At 41.1% G+C, this 23,488-nt stretch overlaps 1 protein-coding gene across 1 annotated transcript in view; it reads right to left on the reverse strand.

The window, feature by feature from the left end:
- Positions 1-23,488, reverse strand: part of LOC146267934 (cadherin-23-like) — a 128,625-nt gene that overhangs the window by 38,424 nt on the left and 66,713 nt on the right. Inside the window, exons 5-6 of the mRNA XM_084709413.1 lie at positions 7,810-8,004; positions 7,325-7,453 (exon numbers count right to left, since the gene is read on the reverse strand). Coding sequence (XP_084565539.1) covers positions 7,325-7,453; positions 7,810-8,004 — 324 coding nt within the window. The remainder of the gene's footprint in view (positions 1-7,324; positions 7,454-7,809; positions 8,005-23,488) is intronic.

Genomic DNA, 23,488 nt, shown 5'->3' on the forward strand with positions numbered 1-23,488 from the left:
TATAAAAAAGACCAAAATCATGGTCATACAAAAAAAGCCCAAATGTCAGGAAAAGAGGCACATATTCACACTGGGAAACAAAACTATAGAACACACAATGAGTTATACATACCTAGGCCTACAAATGACAGCCTCTGGTAGCTTCCGCTTGGCAGTAAATGCACTTAAAGAAAAAGCTCGTAGAGCTTTCTATGCAATAAAACAAAAATTCTACAAAATAACCATCCCAATTAATATTTGGTGTAAAATATTCGACAGCATCATCAAGCCTATTGCTCTCTACGGAAGTGAGATATGGGGCCCACTCAGCCATCTAGACTTCAATAGTTGGGAAAAACACCCAATAGAGACTCTACATGCTGATTTCTGTCGAAATATATTAAATATCCAAAGAAAAACCCCCACAAATGCATGTCGTGCAGAATTAGGCCGATTCCCTTCAACATTAGAAATCCAGAAAAGATCATTAACATTTTACACCCATTTAAAATCCAGTCCTGAGGAAACCCTCCAATCTAAAGCCCTTGCAGTCCATGAAGGTAACCCTGAGAGTAGCCCCCTGTGCCAGCTGGTTATGAGACTAACAAACCAGTTACCACCTGGTACACCTTCTTCACCTTTACTAACACCAAACAGAATTAAACTAATCACAACAGAAAACAAAAACTCCTACGTAGAACACTGGGAGAAAGAAACCAAGACACAAAACAAATTAGATTGCTATCGGGGTCTAAATAGAAAATATGAAATGGCTGAATATCTATATACTGTTAAGGACATAAAGCAGAGACAGCTGCTCACTAAATACAGAATGAGTGACCACACCCTTGCAATCGAAAAAGGAAGACATAAAAAAACATGGTTACCTAAAGAGTACAGAATCTGTGGACACTGTACATCAGGGGAAATTGAAACAGAAAAACATTTCCTACTTAAATGTTACAAATATAGAAGTATAAGAGATCAATATCTGGAAAAATGTAAGGAATTAATTGAAAACTACGCAGAGCTTAATTTAAACGAGAAATTAAGGATATCTCTGGGCGAAGGGCCGACTGCAAGCCTTGCCGCTAGATATGTCTCTCAATGTCACAACCTGAGGGACAGTGAACCAACCCTGTACAACTGTTAAAACCTGTCTGTATATTAACAAGCATTTATGTGTTACTGTTACTCTTACTATGCTACTGTTATAGTGTACTGCCATATTATTATTGTTATAATGTAAATGCTATGATACATATATTACTGTAAAATGTCCTTTCAATAGGGACTGCTTTGGCAATACTGCTCAACCCGAACTGTCATGCCAATAAAGCATACTGAACTGAACTGAACTGAACTGAGAGAGAGAGAGAGAGAGAGAGAGAGAGAGAGAGAGAGAGCTGAGACAAGACAGTCAGGGAGGCAGAGAGACAAACAAACACATAGACCAAACATGTGGTCCACGGGCCAGAAAAGCTTTCCTTAGGAATGATGTTTTATAGGTCCGTAATTTTCACTGAGTCTGTGGACCACTTGTATCCAACAACATAATATACAGTAATATTAACTCACATTTCTATTGGTTGGTGGTGGAGCTTAAAGGAGTCATTGACTGCAAAACCGAGTTTACCTTGTCATAGTTGAATAACGACACAACGTTCGGTGGGTAAAATGGACATACAGTCAACCTCAAGTCCCATTGACACCTCTTTCCTATAAGAATCTCACAATTAAAAAATGTAGCTGTAAAACAGTCGGTTTCAAGAAAGCAACATTTGTGACGTCACAAAAGGCTCCACCTTTTTTGGCTCTGGTCTGTACCTTTGTCTGTACCCAAAATTTAGATCTCAGACACTAGTTTAGATGCACGCTGCTCTGTGTACTTCAACGGGAATTACAAAGAAGAAAGTTTGGAAGCTTTTCAAGGATATTGAAAATACACCACGGTTGTAAATGCAGTGTTCAAGGCTGTACAGGGAATGCTGACACTTTTCATAGTCTTCCCAAGGAACCAAACATTCGATGGGCATGCTTAATTGTTCTTTATCGCCCACCAGGACCACTAGCTAGGAGCTGGACATGCTCCTCAGCGTCCTCCCGGATGATGGAACCCCGCTGATAATCCTTGGGGACTTCAACATCCACCTCCGAAGGAACGCAGGCCGTCAACTTCTTGTCTCTCCTTACCTCCTTCGATCTGACGCTGCTGAGCACACCAGCGATCCACAAGGCAGGCAAACAGCTAGATTTCATCCTGACACGTAACTGTATCACTGACTTAACCTCTGTAACCCCATTGCACATTTCTGATCACTACTTTATCCAATTTTCTGTCTCTCTCCCTCCAACTCCTCCTACCTCCCCTGCCCTCGTAACTTTCTGGCGCAACCTCCGCTCCCTACCCCCCTCCCATTTATCCTCTATTGTAACAGCCTCCGTCCCTCCCATCGACGAGTTCTCGTCCCACCCCACTAACACTGCCACCAACACCCTGTTAACCCCTTTAACTGCATCACTTGACTCTCTCTGTCCCCTTTCAACCAGGCCTGCACAATCTTCTCCCTCCTGCCCGTGGCTTACGGATGTTATTCGTGAAGAGCGGTCCACCCTTCGGGCAGCTGAGAAGAGATGGCGCAAGTCCAAAGACGGTCTGGACCTTGATAAGTACCACTCCCTCCTTAAATCCTTCTCTTCTCACATAACTGGTGCTAAAACCCACTACTTTCTGAACAAAATAAACTCTGCTTCAAACCCCCACAAACATTTCTCTACCTTCTCCACCCTTCTTAACCCCCCCCCCCCTCCACCCTGACAACTTCTCCTCCTTTGAGAAAAAAGTTGCCGATATTAGCAGTCGGTTCCCTAAACCCACCTTTCCTACCCTCTCACCCTCCATGACTGACCCAACTAAATGTCTTAACTCTTTTTCTTCCCTGTCCGAGGCAGAGATCTCTGAACTCATTCTCTCTCATCGCCCCACCTCCTGTCCCCTTGATCCTGTCCCCTCCCCTCTCTTTCAAATCTCCCCCTCCATCATAACCTTTCTTCTCCATGTCCTAAACTCCTGTCTCACCTCCGGCACCTTCGCCTCCGTCTTCAAACAGGCCAGAGTTACCCCTCTACTCAAAAAACCCTCCCTTAACCCTGCCGTTCTCTAGAACTACAGACCAGTATCACTGTTACCCTTCTTTTCAAAAACAATTGAACGTGCTGTATCTAACCAACTGTCAAACTTTCTCTCTCAGAACAACCTGCTTGACCCCAACCAATCGGGCTTGAAGACTAGCCACTCCACAGAGACTGCCCTCTGTCAGTCACCACTGCCCTCCAGTCTGCCAGAGCGGCTTTAAGGTCATCCGTCATCATTCAGCTGGACCATTCTGCAGCATTTGATACAGTTAACTAGGGCTGCAACAATGAATCGATTATTAAAAGCGTTGGCAACGAATTTCATTATCGATTCGTTGTGTCGCGCGATTATTACGCCACTCAGTATGTCGCAGAGATACATATATATAAATAAATAAAAAGTTTAGTTGAAAGCGGAGCGGAGGTAGAGGAAAGGCCATCGGAGAGACGTTGTTGAGTAACGTTGTTCTGAAACACATGGCGGAGGCAGAGAAATCAGTACGACCCAAGTCATCCAAAGTGTGGGAGCATTTCACACTCAATACATCAAAACAGTGTGTTAATTGACCGAGGTGAAGTTAGTTTCATATTCGACATTCGTCTCACCTTCGGAAGACGCTACTTTGCAGCACCGCGTTAGGGACCGGGTGAAAACAACCCATACCATTTTGACAAATGTAGATTTTATAATATTTTTGGGAATATAAACCTCAAACAGACACCAGAGTATCTTAACAATGTCTGGTATACTTCCACAGCCTTTACTTTTTCAATGAAGTTTCAAATAAAATGATAGAAAATCACTTATCTTTGAAAATAGCTTAATCCTCCCTCACAAATCTTAATCTTTTTCAAAACTGTGTCAAAATCTTAAATATACACCAGATTATTCTAATAAAGTCTGGCATACTCCCACAACCTTTCAATTTTCAATAAAGTTTTAAACCAAACTCAAATAAGTTGCTCATCTTGGAAAATAGCATTAAATCCACGCTAACATTTATAACTTTTTCAAAATTGTGTGCCTGTGTTTTGCACATTCTGAAAAAAATTTGCACTGTGGATTTGCACTGTCAGTTTTGGTTTTGAATAAAGGGTTGGAAATTAATGCTTTTTAGTTGTTGTTATTTGATCCGATTCATCGATTAATCGAAAAAAGAATCGACAGATTAATCGATTATTAAAATAAATGTTGTTAGTAGCAGCCCTACAGTTAACCACCAGATCCTGCTCTCCAGACTTTCTGAAATGGGCATCACTGGTACTGCACTCCAGTGGATCTCATCCTACCTGTCGGTTAGATCCTACCAGGTCTCCTGGGGAGGGAAACTGTCAGGCCCTCGCCAGCTCTCCACTGGTGTCCCACAGGGCTCCATCCTTGGACCCCTCCTCTTCTCTCTGTACACCACCTCACTTGGACCGATCATCACCTCCCATGGCTTCTCCTACCACTGCTACACTGACGACACACAGCTGTACCTCCATCTCCCACGATCTCTCAATCACCCTGGGATCTGCGATGGTGACCCCTTCATCCTCTGCCAGGAACCTTGGGGTTACCATGGATGACGAGCTCTCCCTCACAGCCCACATTGCTGCAGTCTCCCGGGCGTGTAGATTCACCCTCTACAATATCCGGAGCTGCTAGTCCAAACACTTGTCCTCTCCAAGTTGGACTACTGCAACTCGCTGCTCGCGGGTCTCCCAGCATGCACAACCCGCCCTCTTCAGAGGATTCAGAACGCAGCAGCCCGCCTGGTCTACAATCTACCTAGACACTCCCATGTTAACCTCCTCATCTCTTTCCACTGGCTACCCATCAAGACCCTGGTAATGACGTTCCGAGCAGTGAACGGGACTGCACCCGACTACATCAAGTCTCTCCTGCAGCCTTACACCCCCAACCGCCACTTACAGTCTTCTTCAGACAACCGCCTGGTGGTCCCACCGCTCAAGACCGCCTGGTCCCAACACAAGCTCTTCTCCTGTCTGGCCCCCCAGTGGTGGAATCAACTCCCCACCTCCATCAGAGACACAGACTGTCTCCCCACCTTCAAGAAAAGGCTCAAGACGCACTTGTTCCGGGAGTACAACGGTACTTAGGAATGGTTTGCTGGACCCAATGTTAGTTTTCCTCAAGGATCACAATGACTCTTGTTTAGAGACTTGTTGCTCTTGTTGGTTAGTGGTAATTGATTTAAATTGTTGTACTCGCTGTAATTTTTTTTTTTACTGTTGCTTGCTTTTCTACAGGTACGCCTGCACTTATAGCAATTCATGTTGTTTAATTGTAACTTGTTTAACTACATGCTCTTATGGTTCTTCCCTTTGACATTTATTTTGGTTGTTCACAATATGTGCTACATGTTTTGGCTACCCGCAATGTTTTTGGGGCTATCTTGTTGTTATTATCACTTTGTAAAGCTCTCTCTTGGAAGTCGCCTTGGATAAAAGCGTCTGCTAAATGAATAAATGTTAATGTAATGTAAATGATGTTCTATGAGAAGATCCCTGTGAAGTTCGACACTCAATTATTCATTTGCTCGAACCATTTCACCAAAGACATTTTGAAAACCTTGGACAATTTAAAGAAGGATTTGCTAAACCGCTGTTGCCAAAAAGAGGTGCTGTTCCGACCATATGCTCATTACAAACGCAAGCTGTAAGTATGATTTTGTCGCCAACAGTTATTAGCAATGCTACTGTCTCGTGTATCTAGCATAGGTAGAATGCAAAATACGTTTCAAATACACATCAACATACCTTACTTAGAAAATGACTCAAGCTAGACTAGCTGTTAGTCGGCATTAGAAGGAAGCTTACGAAAAAATAGCCAGAAAACGAGCAGTCTAGCCTATTGCTAACGGCTGTCTAGATTATTTATTGAAAGAACTGGAGTCTGAGAGAGGTAGGTGCTGTTGTGTTAGCGAGCTAAACTAGTTTACATTGGATACAGTCTAGGTGTTTTCGCTATCTAGCTGTTCTTGCGTTCCTTGCAAATCAGCGTTACTAAAAAGCAGATGAGATAGAGCTAGCTAGTCTAGCTAACATTGACATTTGCTCGTTGCTTAATCGGTGATATAGAAGACCGTACTGTTCAAACTAGCTAAGAACATTAAATGTACCGAACTAGCAAGCTTGTCTAAAGACATGTTAGCATGCTAGCATAGAATACAGTATTTTTTTGATTACATGCTGCACCAAAAATGAACATTGTAATAAATAACCTGTGTTGTCATGTAAATCTACAATTCACAATGCATGTTTGGCTGTAACCAATCAGCGCGCAGCTCATCTATATATTCATGAGCATACCGTAAAAGGGAGAAAACCTCTTGTTTTAGCCAGGGCTATTTCACAGGGTGCATCAGGCCGCATTGAATAGCACCCGGGCCATTTTCAGCCCAACCAATGTTACAGACCCTATTAGGAGACCATAAGGAATAGTGTGAGATACCCTATAAAATCAGACAATGACCCCTTTAAGTAAAATGCTTGTTCATTGGTTATCACTTTTGTCTCATCATTAGGTGGCTCTCAACACTAAAGTGCTATCAGAAGTGGCCACCAAGTCAAATGACTTTGACACTGCTGATATAGACACAGACAGACAAAAAGTGAAGGACAGTTGAAGATCCCAGTGTGTTATTCCTTCCATTTAGTGTAAGCATCAGTGGTTGGTCCAGTAGCCTCATAGAGAACCAGTGAAATGGTGCACACACAGGGTAGAGTAGACACAGTCAATGTAGCAATGGACAACAACCCCCCCGCAAAACACACGCATTTGCACACACACAGTTCTTCTAATGGGATGGTAACATGGTGAACGTATGAATCTGCATAGGATGTGCATCGGAGCCTGTGAGCTTCCATAAAAATCCTAGCCAGCGTGACCTTTGCCTGAGGCCTCACCAGGGTGGAGACCAGGCATAAATCTGATACAATGCCTCCATAGCGACGGGGGTAGAACTGTGCAGAGGGTAGGAAGAGAGGAGGTAAGAGGAGAGGAAGTAAGATGAGCGGGGGTAAGAGGATGAGGTTAAAATAGCTAGAGTAGAGGAGGTAAGAAGAGCGGAGATTACAGGGAAAGGGAGGAGAGAAGGTGAGAGGAGATGACCGGGAAAGGGAGGAGAGGAGGTGAGAGGAGAGGAGCAAAGAGGAGAGGAGATAAGAGAAGGGTGATAGGAGAGGAGGTGAGAGGAGCACTGACTGGAGGCATGTCCTCCTGGATGTTTGTGCTGTAGGGCAGGTTGGTGAAGATGGGGTTCATATCCTGGACATCAGTGATGGTGATAGCCAGGTTGGACAGACTGGACAGGGGCCTCCTCTTGTCCTGGTCCTAAGAGCAGCCAAACACAAGGACAGACAGGTGTCACTACTCAAAGTACCACTCAGTGGTTCTCAACCCTGTTCCTCAGGGACCCCCTGTCCTGTATGTTTTAGATGTTTCCCTCTTCCAACACACCTGATTCAAATGAATGGGCCTTTATCTAGCTCAGCAGAAGCCTGGTAACAACCATTCATTTGAATCAAGTGTGTTGGACGAGGGACTCATCTAAAACAGGCAGGACAGGGGTACCTGAGGACCAGGGTTGAGAACCACTACTTTAGAGAGTGAGTGTGTGTGTGTGTAAGTGTGTATAAAAGGCACAGAGTGTGTAGTTTGTGAGTATGTGTGTGTGCATATACACAGACCGTGGCATTGACGGTGAGCTGGTAGGCGGAGGTAGTCTCATAGTCCAGGGCCCTGGTGACTGTTATGGTCCCACGTGCACCATCAATGGCGAAGAAGGGAGAGGGGGGCTGGAAGGAGAAGAGGACACTGCCTCCTGTGCCCTGGTCCGGGTCCGTAGCATTCACCATGAACACAGACGTACCAACCGGAATATTCTGGAAGAAGGAGAAAGGCACACAGGTGGGCATGGTCCGAGGCCACAGAAGCACAGTGTGGCATAATCAGGATGCAGGATGGTTCTCATACCATTGCTGGTAAGCACACACATGCACACATCTGGTCAACTGACTCTGTGAACCTAACCTGCTCGCTAGCAAGTGTTCCATAACAAACTCTGAATTTCTAACTATCCCCTCCCAGTTTCTGAGCCTGATACAGTTGCCAGACGTGGGGTGTTCTTCCCTGGTTCGGCCGACCAATCTCGAACAAAATGTAATTCACTTAGTAAATAAGTCTTAGTTATACGTCGGGAGATGAGACCACGATTCGATGTGCTTTATTTCCCTGATGAATACCCAAGTTAACGTCACAATCCATAGTTTATTTTAGCAACATCCTCAGCCCTTAGGCCTACATCGCTAATGTTACACGCCGTGGACAAAAACTCAGAACTTCATTGCCTACAAATATAAATCCAACAATGAATATTTACATATTCTATTGTTCCTACAATTAACATTATTCACCTGTGAACCATGCACCCTCCATTATCTGGTGTTCCAGCAAATCAATTTCAAGATCAGCCTTTATTTTTCTGCCCTAAGTACACCACCTCTTGGTCAGTTTTTGGCACTTGCTTCATGAGATGCAGTTTGTACAACTCCTTAATGGTAACTGGGACTACATGAGATTACAGTAAATTCCACAGTTCCTCATGCAGAATTCACCTGCCATTAAATTAACATGTGTACAGCATCTATACTCTGTTCAACAGGATCAGAATGTGCTATCGTTTTCTATTCATTATTCTCATCATTTAGTGTAACTGAAAATTCCACACAAGCCTGTAAATAAAAGTACATGGGGAGAGAACTACCAGTAGCTACCATACATAGGTTTCTATTCATCAATCTCTGCGGCAGCAGTCAACGTCTCTTCATCATCTTAATCATCATCATCCTGTGATCAAAAGCATTCTGTAGGGGGTAACTGCTACTACAAGTTGAAATAGGCAAAAAACTGATATTTACTTTGTATCATGTCAAATATGATTAAAACCACAAGCTTATAGGCCTAAGCAAAATATACCTTACCTGAGCGTAGTATGTTTTTATACTAAATATAATTTTGAACATGCTATTTTATTCAGTCCACCACTATTTCACCTGTAATATTAACAAACCGTGTGGTTAAATGTTCAATGTATGGACTGGCTACTGCATTCAAATGTATGCGTTGACTCGGCCAGCAATTGTCTCCAAAGCCAATTGTGTCTCCTACGCTGCTACAGCTGTGTTGCTTTTTTACGGGAACATGTGCTCAGATTCACCATAAACACCTATTACCACTTCTATCTGAAGTGTGGTGAAGTAAGACAAAGTTTTATGTTGCCGTGTGCCATGGTGGATCCAAATATGTAATTGTGATTAATCGCATTATTTCATATGATTAATCGCAAAATTGTTCGATCTATTTTTTTTTGTTTTATAACATTAGAAGGGTGTACTAAAAAACTTGGATGATGGATGATCATTTTCATATAACAAGTTCAGATGGAACACAACTTAAATTGTGAGGGAGTTTTATTCACTCACAAACTATAATAAATTATATATATATATATATATATAAACATATATAAACATCCACAAAATTAGACTTGTGAATTTTTGTGTTTTTTTACAAATAGCGTATTTCTTCAAATAAACGCTGGGCCGTTTATTACACAATGTTATTATATGGTAACGACAGTACGAGCGTTCTGATTGGCTAATGCCAGCCGCGTATTGACCTCCTCACCGGTCTGATATGGATCCTTATTACCCTCTGATGTCATCTTCAAAATTAACGATATCGAGGAGTCATAGTTTTACTATCCAGATGATAATGAAGACATTAACAGCGACAAAGGGCACCAAGTCCTGAGGGGGCACCAAAAATTTGCCAACTGAAAAATCATCATAGTATTATAATTATAATGCCGATATTATTTCAGTAGGCCTATATAAATATTACGCACCTTTTAGGCATGTTTATCACAAAACAGGTAAAACAACAGATATATATAATTGCTCAAAAAACGTTACGATGGTGCCCCCCCCACCCCCACCCCACAAAAAACAAATACACACTCAACTTTCCAAGCTCGCCATGGGTGCCCTTTTCTATCTCAGTGGCCTGACAAACTTACAGTAGGCTAGGTAAACTTTTCGAAAATTGCCTCAAAAAGACAACAGGAGTCAGTGGCAGAAAAATAAATAAACTGCAAGATGATGCCCGTGCATCACTTTCAGGTAAGTCCATGTTTAATTATTGTTAAATACGGGAAATATGCTGCTAACTTATAGTTAGCCTATGCATACACCTCGAACTAGCTGACGTTATTGCTAATTTTAGCACGCTCAAATATGTTAGGTGCAAACTAAATTTAGATTTTACTGTTAAAATGTATCTATGCATTTGAAATAACTGACGCCAGCTAGATGTTACTTTACTGTACATTCTATGATACTTTTATATTCGATTGATCAAATAGTTTTTAAATGAGTAATAAAGGTGGAGAGCTCCTTGGCTGCATGCTTTCAGTTTTAAATGTTTATAATTAATTTGAAAAACCATGCTAAGAACGTAAGGGTGGGGCTGAAAAATTAAGAGACAAATATTTTTGCGAGCTCGCATTAACTCCGTAACCAGCATCATATCAAACACAGAATGTGGATGCATTGACAGGGCAGCTGTGGTGGTGGTGGGGGGGGGGGGGGGGGGCATCATAAAGGAATTATGCGTAGGGCACCAAAATGGCTAGCGGCGGGCGGCACTGTGTATGCTTTCTATCAAAAGTAATTGGTTGCTAGGCAACACCTGAAACACACCGTGAAAAGACTTGAGAGCTGACCAAAACAACATGTTTTCTATTTATAATATGAAACATTTCCCGGCCTGACCTCTCTCAGTTAATAAGTAGTTCATCATTTTTGGTGCAGTGTTTATTTGAGGGCGACGTTTAATGAGTAAGAGAGGTTTAGAGAATTGCAGCAGCAGAAACAGAAAGCTGTGCAGAAAGCACTCACCAGCAGCAACAGATCTGTAGCTAGGACACTAACAGTGCGTGTCCACTGCAGCGACGCGAATCGCTTGCCATCGCTTGCCTTCCCACAGTTCACCACGCTCGGGGGCGTTTCAAACAGATTAATGTAGAATGTAGTTCTCTAAAGTCACTGTTGTAGTTGTCATGGCCAAGTGTGCAGACTTGGGTTTACGTAGTTGCAACATCGATCAAAATACAACTTGTTTACAAAATATAAAACTGTTTAATACTGTAGACATACACGTTGACATATGTAAAAAAAACGTTTTACTCTATATTCCTCAATCTCTGCTAATCTGCCGATACGATAGGGAGTTTCAGCCCGGCTAGCTAACTAGTTAGGACAGAACGAAGTTACGTAATGTGACTAAACTGAATTTGAAAGTACAAGCACCCACAACTTCGGCAAACCTTGCGCCATGCATCGTTTTTTTGTATTAACATCTCTGTACGAATACAGATATGTATCGTACAGGACTGGGTAAGCAGCCACACAAACAATTAGTTTCTCCTCCAGTTTGAAACCTAGAAAGCTAGAAATGTTTACCATGGTTTCTACGTTACGAGAAACAAGAAAACACTCCGATTGGCCATCGCTAGCGAAAATCGCTCCTCATTAGCATAAAGTTGAGAAAATCTCAACTCGAATCGCTTGAATCGCGTCGCGTCGCTACCCACAATGCACCACGCAAGCGATTCGCCTGACTCCATAGAAAATGAATGGAAAACTTGTTGTCGCTCGCATCGCGTCGCTGCAGTGGACACGCACTGTTAAGGGTGATGAAAGTCAAATTTGCCAGTGGTGAAGTCAGCTACCTCGCTATATTGTGGGCTGCATGTAATTGTCGCAATTACATTATTATAATGTATAATTTGTTTTCAACCAATGTCATAATTTTGAATTATATAATTGCATTAAGTATTATTAAGTGATTTTATACCATGGTCTGGGTGAATACTCAATCCTGAGGGGTGTCCATTATAGGGTGTTATAAAATAATTGTTTTTTTTCGACTGAAATAGCTGTTTCTGATTGGACGAGAGACGTTCCATGAGTTGAATTATCTGACAACAACCCACTCTAACTTTTCACTCCGATAAAAAAAATCATCTCCGCGATTAAACATTCGCGTTGATACAAATAAGTAACCATAACAACGGGGACGAGTCAAAGCCTCCATTTACAATTTGAAAGACTTGAACAAGCTAACTTGTACTTACAACAATGACTTCAATATTTTTTATAACGTATTTGAAAAATGTTTCTTTTCAGAATGTACTGTGTCAGTGTCACGTAACCGCTCATCTCACATCCCGTTCTCTATTGACCTTGCTAGTCAATCTAGGTTACTTCAGACGGGCTGCGGCCGACACGACAGCAGTAGCAGCAACTCTACACATGGCCAATTATTTTCTTCTTAAAAATCTGGATTTTATTTGGGGACAATGACATGGCTCTATAGCTGGCTAGTCTTGTCGTTAAACATACTGTCAAATTATAATTACAGTTTGGAGAAAATGTTAGTCACTTAGATGCGGTCATCTCACATCAATTTGCTATTCAACTTGCTCCACAGGCTGCGGCCGTACTGTAGCCTAGTACTAGTACTGTATGGCCGATGCTTTGTTCGTGAAAATCTTGATATTGATTTTGGGATAGTGACATGGCTGGTTAGCTAGCAAATATTCCTGTCAAACATAATGTAAAATTATATTTACTGTTTGTCAACCGTATACAATGTTATTGCCTTTGAATCTTGCTAGCATAACGTTAGCTTTCGGGCTAATAGATCTGCTGACGTTGACACCGGAACTATTTTTTATTTTATTTTTTTATCAGTAGCTGTATTTAAATCTGAATTGGTTGACTATAAAATTGTTTTATAAAAGCAATATAGTACAAGTGCGAGTGGGGCTGTTGAGGAATATTGCCTACGCCCTAACCCTACGGCCGAACACCACCCGTGGTATATTCCTCAACAACCCCACTCGCACTCGTACTATATTGCTTTAATAACGGACACCTACATTTACATTTAGTCATTTAGCCGGCGCTCTTATCCAGAGCGACACCTACTACGTAATTGCAGCGAAACTGTCAAAACTGTAATTGCAGCAAAACTTCACCGTTCTAAATTATTCCGCTGGCTACATAGTATGAGCCTGTACAAAGTGTCTGAAATAAGTAACCATAACAACAGGGATGAAGTCAACGCCTCCATTTACAATTTTGAAAGACTTTAACAAGCTAACTTGTATTTACAACAATGAGTGACTTCAATATTGATTTTAACCTGTTATCAAAATGTTACTTTTATTAATTGACTGTGTCAATCACGTAACCGCTCATCTCACATCCCATTCGCTATTCACCTCGGTAGTCAATCTACTGCAGACAGGCTGCGGCCAACACCCAATAGCCTACTCTACACATGGACGATTATTTTCTTCTTAATCTTTCTTTAGGGACAAGTAGGGGAGACTGGGGACAGTCGCAACAAGGGACAGTTGCAACAAGGCTCTTTCCTCCAATCAGAAACATGCTACAGTGATGACACTAATACTGCACATGCAGTTAGACCCCTCCCCCCACCAAGAAGACGGAACACATATTCAACATCTGCTGCTACATTCATTGAACAAAACTTGTTTTGGAGGTATGAAAGTACATTTTTTCATGAGCTGTATTTTTGTCATACTGTCCTGACCTTTTGTATGAATTAATCAAAACTTACTTAGTTTGAATTATTGTTTTGTTGGCTTCTAAGTGAGATGGTTAGCACATGATGTTCTGTCATGGCTGATAGGGTTGGGGACAGTTGCAACAAGTTGTTGCAACCATCCCCAAGCTAAGCATCCATATCAAAACAGACCACAACACAACAGTTTTTTTCAACATAAACAAGTCAATATTTTGGAACGAGCATCAGATTGCAAATTGTTCAATTCTTCCTGTCTGACACTGAAATATGGAGAGATTGAATAGCATCTGTAACGTCTGCACACTGAATGTATGTAGGCCTATGTTCTACACATAAACAAACAAAACTCAATAACTTATTTGATCAATATTACTAAATAAAATACAATAGGGCCTATTATTGTTGTATAAATAAATAATACTTGAAGTAAATAAGTTAATATTTTCACAATTCTATGCTCATTGAGACAAAAAGCTAAAGTTAATTAGTGAAATTTAAGGTATTTTTAACGTTGCAACTGTCCCCTGGGTTGGGGTCAGTTGCAACATGGGTCAGTTGCAACATCTGTCTTCTTCCATTCAAATAAATACTGTGAACGATATGTCATATGTAATCATCTTTAAATGGTATGTGTAATTAGCAGACAGATGCAAGTTTAATATATACAAATGTGGTTGGTTTAGTCCAATTAGTCTCTGAGTAGGCTAACAGAGAATTGCAAAAAGTGTTGCAACCGTCCCCAGTCTCCCCTACACGGCTCGATAGCTGGCTAGCCATGTTAAACAATGTCAAATTCAACAAATGTCAACTTTGATGCAGTCTTCTCACATCCATTTGTTATTCAACTCGCTCCACAGGCTTCAGCAGTACTGTACATTGGCCTAGTACTAGTATGGCCGATACTTTGTTCGTGAAAATCTTGATATTGATTTTGGGACAGTGACATGGCTGGTTAGCTAGCACATCTTCTTGTCCAACATACTGTAAAATTATATTTAGTGTTTGTCAACCGTACACAATGTTATTGCCTTTGAATCTTGCTAGCAAAAAGTTTTAAGTGAAACTGAACTGTGATTAGACACAGTGATGTTCTAACAGTATATACGTTTAATTACATAAAAAATATATAACATACAACTGTATGCTAAATTCTATAAATAATAGAAATCTCTAGTGTGTAAATTATGCACTTAAAAAGAACTGGGCGCCGCCATGTAAATTTTTTTTCTTTTGGCTCTCAACGAAGGCAGTCGCATTTTCTTTCCCTCTCCTCCCCCTGACCTTTCCTGCTTGCTTCCCTGCTTGGCTTTTATTCTATTGTCTATTGTCCTATTCACGGAGAAATGCTCTGAACTTTCAATCATTTGGATAGTTTTTGATGATATAACTCAAAATCAAATACTTCTGATTGGGGCAAAGTGGATCGACTACAACCACTAAAAGGAACAACCTGAGGGATTGAAGCCCAAGGAGAGCAGAGGTATTTTGGGCTACTCACCCAGACTGACCACAGGCAAGCAAACTAAAGCTTGTTCCTTGTAAAACTATGGCTTGCAAAGACTGCAAACAACTTAATCACAGGATATTTGAACCGGAGTTAAGAGTCAGAACCCTCTTAGATATCAGAGAGACCAAAGACTTGATAGATTCCATGCTAGCTAGCCCGGAGGCTAAGCTACCGGCTAATGAGCCACCCTTGGAACTAGCTTTCTTTCTACCGGCCGGTGGACCGGATGAGTCATGACCTGCTTCTACCTTCATCGGAGATGGGACTGTCACCAAGGATAAAAAGCGAGGCAGAAACCAGTGTTTCCCACAGATTAGAAAGCTATGTGTGGCGGGGAGGGGGGGGGGGTCTGTCTAACAGAAACCTTAATGTGTTAATGTGTTAACATGATTAACACATTAACAAAATCAAAAACAACAAACAAATAATTTATGCATATGCAGGTAGCAACGCTAGCGCTAAATAACTATTTAGCTAACTGGTCGGCTCCATGACGCCGGGTAAGTAGCTAGCTAGCTCCTGAGACTTCTAACCAAAAGAACGAAAGGGAACCTTTGATTAACACATGTTCGTAGGTACCTAGCGAAAAGTAGCCTCAACTTTCATAGACCTTTAGCTACGGCACTAAAGCTGAAGGCTCGCTGTTAATAGCTGTCGGTCTTACTAGAACGGCGTAGGTATGCATCGTTGCTAACGTGTGCTGACGTTGTGACTGTGCGAATGTGAGAAAGATGCGTTAGTGACAGAGACTGAGGAAGAGCGGAGAAAGGAAATGCAGCTAAAACGAATACGCTGGGTGTTTTAACCTAAATCGTTTTTGAAAAAAATTATGAAACGCAATATGTGGCGGCCGGTGTTGATTCTGTGGCACACCGCCACGAATAAGTCCATGTGTGGGAAACACTGAGAAACTCTTCCCACATCACCTCTCCTCCTGTCCCACTAAGAAACAGATTCGAACCACTGGGAACTTTCTCTCCCTTGTGTGTGGAATCCAAGGCGAAGAGGCACAGGAGTGCTAGCCACGCAGCTTACAAACATGAAGGGCCCAGATTGCCGACACACCATGATGGTAGCTACTACACACATTTCACTCCAAGCCCCTCTAGGACCACTCGGGGCGCTGTTCGACCCCCTATCAAGCCTAATCAGACAACAATACCACAGGATTATTAAGATCCAAGGTATGCTAAGACTACCCACAACCCATCAGCACTTAGAAGAGCTAACGCTGCTAGCACTAAAGAATCTACTGCTAGCACTGACACAGTGGTTAACCTTGGTCTAGCACAAGGTCCTATCTTTGCTAACCCAAATAAGCTAAGAACAGGCTCAGAAGCTACTGATAAGGCAAACATTACCACATATGGCCACTATCTTGATTGGAGATGCCACGACAGCACATGTTAAACGGGCAAAGACAGAAAATATTTGTCTTAGCAACACATCTGTCGAGGAACTGTCGTCAGAGGTACAAACAATCCTCAACAATAAACCAAACAACCCTAAGATTATCATCCACACTGGCTCGTTTGATATCCTACACAAGAAAACTGGCACTGAGATACTTAGAAAACATTTCACCCAGCTACTGAACACACTCAACAGATATCAATATGCATTCATCAGTGGACCGATTGCATCCTTTCGCAGAGGAAAAGAAGCCTTCAGTCGACTACTATCTTTCAACACATGGTTGACATCTGTCTGTCTGGCACACAAACTGAGATTTATCGATAATTTCAATGTGTTCTGGAACTGTGCAGACCGTTTTCAAGCTGACGGACTCCACCCAAACCATAGAGGATCTTGACTACTGACAGCAAACATCAGTCACGTGCTCCTGACCACAAATCAAGTTTCTCTCCCTATCCCTGTTGTATCTAAGCTGACTGACGCATCCCAACCAACCTCCCATGGAACAGAACAGCCTCCTGCAAGGTCATGGGCCCTGCAACAGATCTGTACCCCCCAGATTAATTCCCTTGTGATGGAACAGCTCAGTGTCATAGACTTTCTCAAAGAAACAGTACTCTAGGACAGCCACCATGCTATTTTATTAGACATACCGGTCATCATCACAAACAGAAAATGGCATGGTAAAATGCATGGTTACAAACCTGAAACTAGTGTTAGAAGTCACAGAACTATCCATATTCTTCCAACAGATTCATCAACACCTGTTTTTATCTGTTAATACCCCACAGATGAAACTGGCCCTTCTAAATGTTAGATCACTAAATAACAAAACATTTTTAGTTAATGATCTGATCCAAGAAAACAACTTAGACTGCATCTGTCTAACAGAAACCTGGCTAAACAATGACACGGCAACAGCAACTCTGATAGAAGAGTGTCACCCGATTACAGCTTTCACCAAGTTTCTAGGAAATCAAAAAAAGGTGGAGGAGTCGCAGCTATTTTCTCCTCTAAACTGTTGTTCAAAATCACTGAGCTAGGTGAATTCACATCATATGAATATCTTGCTAATACAGCTCAAAACCGAATCAATACTTTTTGTTATTATATATCGGCCACCCAAGCACTCGCCAATATTCATACAAGAATTCTCTGAACTATTATCGCTATGTGTCACTAGATTTGACAAAGTAGTTTTAAACGGAGACTTAAATATCCAAGTAAATAAAAAAGGAGACCCAAGAACTATTGAGCTCTAAAATCTCCTTGACAGTTTCAATCTAATTCAACACATAACAGACCCAACACACTGGCACGGAAACACACTAGAGGCCTGTTCCATAAAGCGAGTTTACCGAATAAGCTAGACTTATGTCAGTTAGTCGGACTCATTTCTTGTTCATTCGGTTCCATAAAACTAGCTCAACGTAGTTCGAGCTCGGTTACTATGGCAACTTAGGCTACGAAACTAGCCTGGTCAGGGTCAGACTAACTGTCGGGCTTAGCGTGACTTGGTGCTTAACCAGACATTCCTGTAACACTGACCCAACGGGAAAACGATGATTTACCACGTATATTCTCATTTTCTTATTCTCATCAGTTCAACGTTGATAGAAAATCAACGTAAATAGCATACATAGGCTACGACATTTAGCCTAATGCATTAAACAATGATGAACAATGCTTTGATAGGCTACGCACCATAGCCGTTAAATGTATGGATGTTAGTTTGTGATTTCAAATGTTTAGGCATCAGGCATAGGCCTACATCTCAATCTAAATTATCCGAGTATATTTATCATAGCAATATAATTGTTAACAGTAGCCTACAATTGCAAAACAAACCTAAATCCGCTCCCCATTTTCCCGACACAAAACCCATGTTAAAAAGTTAGCACTAGGCTACTGGATAATGTTTTAATTAATAGTAGGCTATTTATTTAAAACAATGTCAAAAAAGTCAATTTAGATTAGTTTAGAGGGTATTGTTTAATCAACAAAGGTCTACTTTCACAACGTCAATCATGGCGTGTCATTTTACTTTGATTGAAGCGGTGGATGAGGGAGCTGTCATTGTACACGATTTAAAAGGGACGTTCTTTCTGGAAGAAGTCATGTGGCCGTGTGCATTGCTTTTGTCTTGGTGGATTGTGTAATCCATGTTTTACCTCTCGGGCCGTTAAAAAATAGGGTGCACGCGCAATTAGCTTGACTACGTAAATCTGATTTGAATAAGTAGGACTGCGTAAGATGAAATTGGCCTTTATGGAACCGCTTAAGCCCCGCTTGACTAATTAAACTTATTCAAGTCTGGTTTAGGAATTTAAGTCTAGCTTTTTTGAGCGGCTTTTATGGAATAGGCCCCCGATCTAGTGATTTCAACTGGACTAAATATCAATAATATTTCAATAACTGATCTACCCCTCTCAGACCACCCTTATATACTGTGTGGATGTTAATGTGGAAATAATCCTAACAAAAAACACAAAACAATTCTTAGTCCAAAGAAGAAATTTAGACGATACAGCTATGATGAAATTTTCGGAACAATTTGCTCTATATGAGCCAACTAGTCATGATTGCTCTCTGAATGAAATGGTAGAGAACCTCAATGATGCACTATTATCTGTGTTAGACTCTGTTGCACCACTGAAAACCAAAAAGAAGTGCACAAGCAGAACCTCCCCATGGCTGAGAAATAAAAATGTTAGTGAAACTAAAAGAAAATGCCGTGCAGCAGAGAGAAAATGGAAGAAAACAAATATTACTATCCACTACAATATCTACAAAGATACACTAACCACCTATAACAAAACCATCTGTCTAGCAAGGAGAGAATATTTCTCCAACATTATTACAGAAAATGCCAAAAATTCAGAGTTCTTTTCTCCACCATTGACCAGCTGCTAAACACTGTCCCTGTCCCACCCCCATCCTCAGCAGTTAAATGTGAAGAGCTTACTTTGTTCTTCAAGAACAAAATAACTTTGATCAGAGCTAGTATTATTAATAGTGGGGTCAAAACTGACATCAGTAGATTCTGCAACATAACCATGAGCACATTTACCTGTATTACACTTAGTGAACTTTCCAGAATTGTCAACGGATCTAACTCCACCTCAGATATTGATCCTATACCCACAACATTCTTTAGGCAAGTGTTTGATAGTGTCTCAGGTCCAGTGCTAGAGATTATAAACACATCCCTTAGAACTGGCATCTTCCCAGATGCCTTCAAAACAGCTGTTGTAAAACACCTATTAAAGAAACCCAAATTGGATAACAGTCTACTTGCAAATTACAGACCAATATCAAACCTTCCATTTATTAGTAAAGTACTGGAAAAGATAGTTTTAGTCCAATTAAATTATTTTCTTGACGAAAATAACATCCTGGAAGTCTCGCAGTCAGGTTTCAGGAAATATCACAGTACTAAAACTGCTCTCACCAAAACAATTAGCCACCTCAGACTAAACTCTGATGCAAATAAAGTCTCTATCCTTATCCTGCTCGATCTCAGTGCAGCATTTGATACCATTGATCACGACATCCTAATCAATAGACTGGAAAAGCTTATTGGGTTCACGGATAGTGTATTGAACTGGATAAAATCATATATCACAGGAAGGAAGTTTTATGTTAGTTTAGGAGACCATAGGTCCAAGAAACATGAGAACTGCTCCATGGGGTTGCTCAAGGAAGCTGCTTGGGTCCATTACTTTTTTCTCTTTATATGTTACCACTCGGCGACATAATCAGAGAACATAACATAGATTTCCATAGCTATGCGGATGACACACAACTATATATATCCACTGAACCCAACGATGCAACGGCCATCAATTCCATTACCAACTGCCTGTTGGCAATAAACAAATGAATGAATGATAACTTTCTTAAATTATATGAAGACAAAACCAAAGTCCTATTATGTGGCCCCAAATCCAAAAGAGAGATGCTTACTAAGAATCTAGGACGCTTAACCTTCTGTCTTAAACCAGAGGTGACGAGTCTCGGTGTACTCCTGGACTCAGATTTGAATTTCAACTCTCACATAAATAAAGTGACCAAAACAGCTTTCTTTCTCCTGAGGAATATAGCAAAGGCACGACCATTCATAAACAAAAATGATCCAGAGAAGTTAATTCATGCTTTTATATCCAGCCGGCTGGACTACTGTAACGCACTTTTCACTGGTCTTCCCAAGAAAACCACTGAAAGACTACAGCTCATTCAAAGTTCTGCAGCTAGATTATTAACCAAAACTAAAAGGATATAACACATTAGTCCTGTCCTAACTACTTTACACTGGCTCCCTGTCACTTTCAGAATTAACTTTAAGGTCCTTTTCCTCACATACAAAGCTCTACACGGATAAGGACCTAGCCACATTGCTAACTCCCTTATAAACTACACACCAGCTAGAACACTGCGATCATCAAATGCAGGCCTATTAGAGGTCACCAGAAGCAGTCATAAGAAGATTGGTCATTCGGCCTTTGCTAATTACGCCCCAAAACTATGGAACAAATTACCCATAAATATTAGGGAAGCAAAAATGCTAGACATTTTAAAAGACAGCTTAAAACCTACCTTTTTACCGAAGCATTTAAGTAATTTTATCTCAGAAGGGTTTTACTTCTTTTATTAGTTATATTATTGTTGCTATTTTAACTAGAGGGTACAATTTTGGGGGAAATTGTAGGGTGTGCTTGCTTGCTTCATTCAGTTGCAGGTGGGTCAGTTTTCCCTTCTAGTGATATTTCAAACATTTAGCCTACTCATATTGCATAATTCATTAAGAACACCCTTTGAAACAAGGAACCCCCTTTGAAACAAGTAACGGTGCGTTCACACTGCAGTGGGGCAGGCAGAGCGGGGCGTCGTCTTCCCATTCATTCATCGGGTTGGTTTCTTGTTTCTTGTAACGTAGCAACTGTTGGTAATGGTAAACATTTCTAGGTTTAACAATTTCAAGATGGAAGAGCAACTCATCGTATGTGTCTTCATATCCAGTATTGTATGATACGTCTATGTTCGATTACAGAGACTTAAACAAAACAAAAATGATGCCTGGCGCAGGGTTACTGAGGTTGTCGGCGTCAATGGTGTGTATTTTGTACTTTAATTCAGTTTCATCGCATTACGTAACTTTCTTTGGTGCTAGCTGCATAGTCTAGCAGGCACACAATTGACATCCAACGTTGAAATGCTGGCTGGCAGCCACTCACTATCCATGCAGTGAATGTGTAGTGGCAAGTCATAATCTACGATTGATTTGCAGAGATTTTGAGTAATATAATAAAAGGGTACACATGTCAACGTTTATGTCTGATGTATCTTTTTTGTAGATAAGATCATGATCTAGAAAGCGTAACGGATTTTTGCTTAATGTGTGTAAAAGTTGTATTTTGTCTGCACATTTGCCATGACATTATACAAACTACAACAGTGATTTAAGAACTACAGCTCTGAATTAATCTGTCTGACACACCCGAGCGTGGTGCACTGTGGGAAGGCCAGCGGTGCAGAGCGGTAAAAAAAAGCTGCAGTGTGAACGCACCGTAACAACGTTGTCACTGGCATTATTTCAGATGGAATTGCAATTCAAATAGTGCCGTCTGCTAGCTGAAAAAAAAAAAGTCACCCAAAACGTTAATAAGTTCAATATTAATTCAGGGGGACATGGCTAATTCAAAAGCAGTTTGCTAGAGGCAAGCTAGCTGCCGTTGCTATCCACACTCCACTGATTGTTTGAAAGCGCAGGAAATTAGAACGTTTCTTTTGTAAGGGATAATTAAGCAATAAGCCCCAAGAGGCCGTGGTTATATGCTGATTTTAGAACAGGTAAGGGGAGTTGTTAGGCACGACGCGAAAACCCCCTCACCTGTTCTAAAATCAGCGTAAACCATGGACTCGCAGGGCTTATTGCTTTTCTAAAACTGTTACTACAAATATTTGATATGGTTTCATCAATAAAAACAATTAGAAACTAAATAGTTTAATAATAAACCGTCATTCTTCCGCTACTACAAAGTATAGTTCCTACATAAATCGTTGCCACGCAACAGCCAGATGGACATCTTTGCCGTCTTTTTCAATTTGAAATATTCGATGCGCAGTAATATGGAATGTTAAAGAATGTTATGAGGACAACCTGTGAGGTTATGCTGGATTTTACAACGGCATGATATGCGATATAGCCAATCACAATCAAGGATGGGAACAACCAGTTTTAGAATCAAGCAATAAGCCCCAAGAGGCCGTGGTTTGCGCTGATTTTAAAACAAGTAATGGGAGTTGTTAGGCACGACGCAAAGCAGAGTTTTTGCCAGTTTTGTTTCGCCATGAAGGGGCTTATTTCCCCGATAATGACCGGCGTTCTATACATTATCCCGCTTATTACACGGCTACTTGCCAACAAAAATAACTTAACACAGTGTGTCTTTTTACAATGTATTTGTTACCAATTGTATTGTTGATCAGCAGGGAAATAGTTCGCTTCCCTTAACAGCGGTCAAATATGCATAGCAACGGTCAAATATGAGAAAATTGTTCACCGCAGAACGTAGGGAAATCCCATTCAAGTGAATTGAGCATTAAGAACAGCCTGTATTAAGACATAGAGCTAATAAAGTTTAGCCATAGCTGTGGCATTGAAGACAGTACTGTAGCCCAGAGCCATAGAAAAAGAGAGTTGCGACACGCTTTGATCTCGCCGACACGTGATCACGTGGTTCATGTAGCTCGCTGTAGTTCCAAAA

This window comes from Hypomesus nipponensis, chromosome 11, assembly GCF_054491055.1.
Source record: "Hypomesus nipponensis isolate SF chromosome 11, ASM5449105v1, whole genome shotgun sequence".
Taxonomy (NCBI): Eukaryota; Metazoa; Chordata; class Actinopteri; order Osmeriformes; family Osmeridae; genus Hypomesus; species Hypomesus nipponensis.